The 2,653-nt window shown below is 42.1% G+C and overlaps 1 protein-coding gene across 1 annotated transcript; it reads left to right on the top strand.

The window, feature by feature from the left end:
• Positions 1–1,581: 1,581 nt before the first annotated feature.
• LOC311325550 (regulator of G-protein signaling 13-like) lies at positions 1,582–2,653 on the top strand (the record flags this gene model as incomplete). The annotated part of the gene is made up of 4 exons (XM_084458267.1): positions 1,582–1,658; positions 1,978–2,039; positions 2,145–2,311; positions 2,468–2,653. 4 exons carry the CDS (start codon positions 1,582–1,584, stop codon positions 2,651–2,653), a joined length of 492 nt encoding a protein of 163 aa, XP_084314393.1.

Consider the following 2,653-nt stretch of genomic DNA (forward strand, 5'->3'; position numbering starts at 1 on the left):
ACCCTCCCTGGTGCACCAGTTGACATGCAACTTCCTCTTATTGTGCTGTAGGCATACTGTACTGTGTGGCCTTGTGTACTGTATGTTTTACAGTATGTACTACTGTATGTGTAGGACTATTAAGGACAATGATAATCAATACAGCCACATCACATTGTCCTAACAGCTTGTGCAAACTCATTGTTGTGTAGATTTCCTTTATATCAAAGACTTCAACATTCATGCAAAATAGTACAAGTGTGAGGCTAAATATGGTGCATGGTGTATGATACATAGTACTGTAGAGATATGATTTTTCATGACTTACAATCAGGATAAAGCAATCCGAGTGAGAGGTACAGTATACAGTATGTGTTAGTTTGATTTCTTCTCATGCTCCTGTGTGGGTCATATGTACTAGGTTAGACAGCGAAAGTGGAAGTAGGGTTTGCTTGGACATTTTGTTGAGCTGTTTTTGACGTTGTTGAAAGTTCAGGTTTTCAGATCTGATGCGGGGGTGAAACTGTGTAAAACCACAACTTCCTCTGGTTTTGCCATGTCCTCTGCTCCAACACATCTCTCTGGGAGGAGGTTCATGTTCAGATGCTTGTAGCGTAACCTACTCTAAATCCTGATAGAAAACGCACATTTACATTATATTGCATTTCATGAGTACAACATCTATTTCAATGTACCATAATTATTTTGTTGTTGAACACTGTTTGTAGCTGTCCTTATATCAGCTATGCAAAAAGCATCTCACCTACAGTAATGTTGATTGGTGACTCATAATGTGAGCAGAACTAACATGGCGGCTCTGTTTACTTAGTTTTTACCTGACTCAGATCTATCACAACATTTACAGGAAACACATTTTGAAGAGGCTTATCAATAAATACATCTGGTTCTATGCATCTGGTTTTGGTTTCTCTGAAAGAAATGATTGTGCCTGATCAGTCCCTAAATGAAAAGGTGAGACTGGAGATCAGCAGTGGGACTTACATTTTAATGCTGAATGTACAATTAGGCCAGTTCACTTTATAAGTTTCTGTGTTAAGCCCTACATCAAAAAGTTGTAAGTTTCACTTACAAAGTTGAATGAGTTGTATTCAATTATTTCATCAGAATGGGAGTTTCACCATCACCAAATAAAACAAACCCTAATGAAAGTATTACTTTCACCTGTCAAATGTTTTTGAATTCTGAAACAAAGGCTCATTCTTGTTATAGACCACACCGCAGGTAAGCATTTGCTTATCTGCTGCTGAACTTTCCACAGTCAGATTTGCATCCCGTGGCCTTAATCTAAACAAGTGACGATGACCTGACAGGTTTCTGAACGCACTAACAAGCAGCCACACTGCGCTGGTTTGAGGCTGCTAGCGTCATCCTCTACTTCCTCTCTCTCTCTGCGGTGAGTGCAGACTGAGACTGTGACGTTACCCACAGACATCACAGCAGCCTATGCCTCGACAATATAAAGGCTGGTTCTGGAGGGGGGGGACCATCAAACTGACACACTGTGACAAGTCAGCAGAGACCAGACCACATACGGAGGGTATATAAACACACGCAGACCTCAAGACCACACTTAGGTTCAACATGCCTATCTTAGTAACATCAGTCCCCAGGGAGCTGCAACCATTCAACATGGAGGAAGAGAGAAGAAAGAAGACCAAGTGAGTTTTTATGTGACTTGCAGGCTATCATTGGCGGTATAGCATGAGAGGGAGAAAACTTTGGTAAACTTTGTTCTTATGTTGTGTGTTAGTGCATATGTTTCATTCACTCATGGCAGGCCTATACTTTGTGTTTTAAGGACTGGTATCTTAACTTCTCGACTGTGCAAGTCTTCCCAAGAGTCTTCCCAGGCCACAGTCTCTAAAGGGTAAGATGATTTGTCCATGTCCATTCTTTCTTGTCATGACACAAGCATAGTCAAGACTTCCATCCCAGTTTTCTGCCTGAAGCTACAGTAATTAACTTCTACTTCAACAGGCTTTGTCCAGAGGAAATTATCCTGTGGTCCCAGTCTTTGGAGAGACTTCTTGCTTCAAAATGTAAGATATCCATCCATTGTGCCAACATATAACTGATTGTTTTATTGAATGTGATAAGGTTTTCTTGAACCTGGTTAACTTATACTCCCCCCCTCTCCCCCCAAGATGGCACGGTAACGTTCCAGGCCTTTCTGAAGTCGGAATTCAGCAATGAGAACATTGAGTTCTGGCTAATATGTGAGGATTACAAGAAGATCAGGTCTTCTCTCAGAATGTCCTGCAGGGCCAAGAAGATCTACAAGCGGTACATTCAAGCAGAAGCTCCACAAGAGGTACTGTTTGTACTGTACAGCAGGCTGCTGAACAATGATCTGGGAAACATTTGTGTAGATATCATCAGATTTCAAGATTCTCAACATTACTGTATGCAGTACACACGCAACACCATCATTTTAAACGTGTCATCATTTCCTGTTTTTCTCCCCCAGATCAACATTGACCACAAGACCAGAGATCTGATCAGGCGGAATGTAAAGACTCCCACTACCGTCTGCTTCGATGCGGCCCAGGCAATCGTGTTCGGGCTCATGGAGAGAGACTCCTACCCCCGCTTCCTCAAGTCAGACGTCTACAGAGCTCTGCTGGACTCCACGTCCGACTACAACAGAATGTGA

The sequence above is a fragment of the Borostomias antarcticus genome, assembly GCF_949987555.1.
Source record: "Borostomias antarcticus genome assembly, chromosome: 24".
NCBI lineage: Eukaryota > Metazoa > Chordata > Actinopteri > Stomiiformes > Stomiidae > Borostomias > Borostomias antarcticus.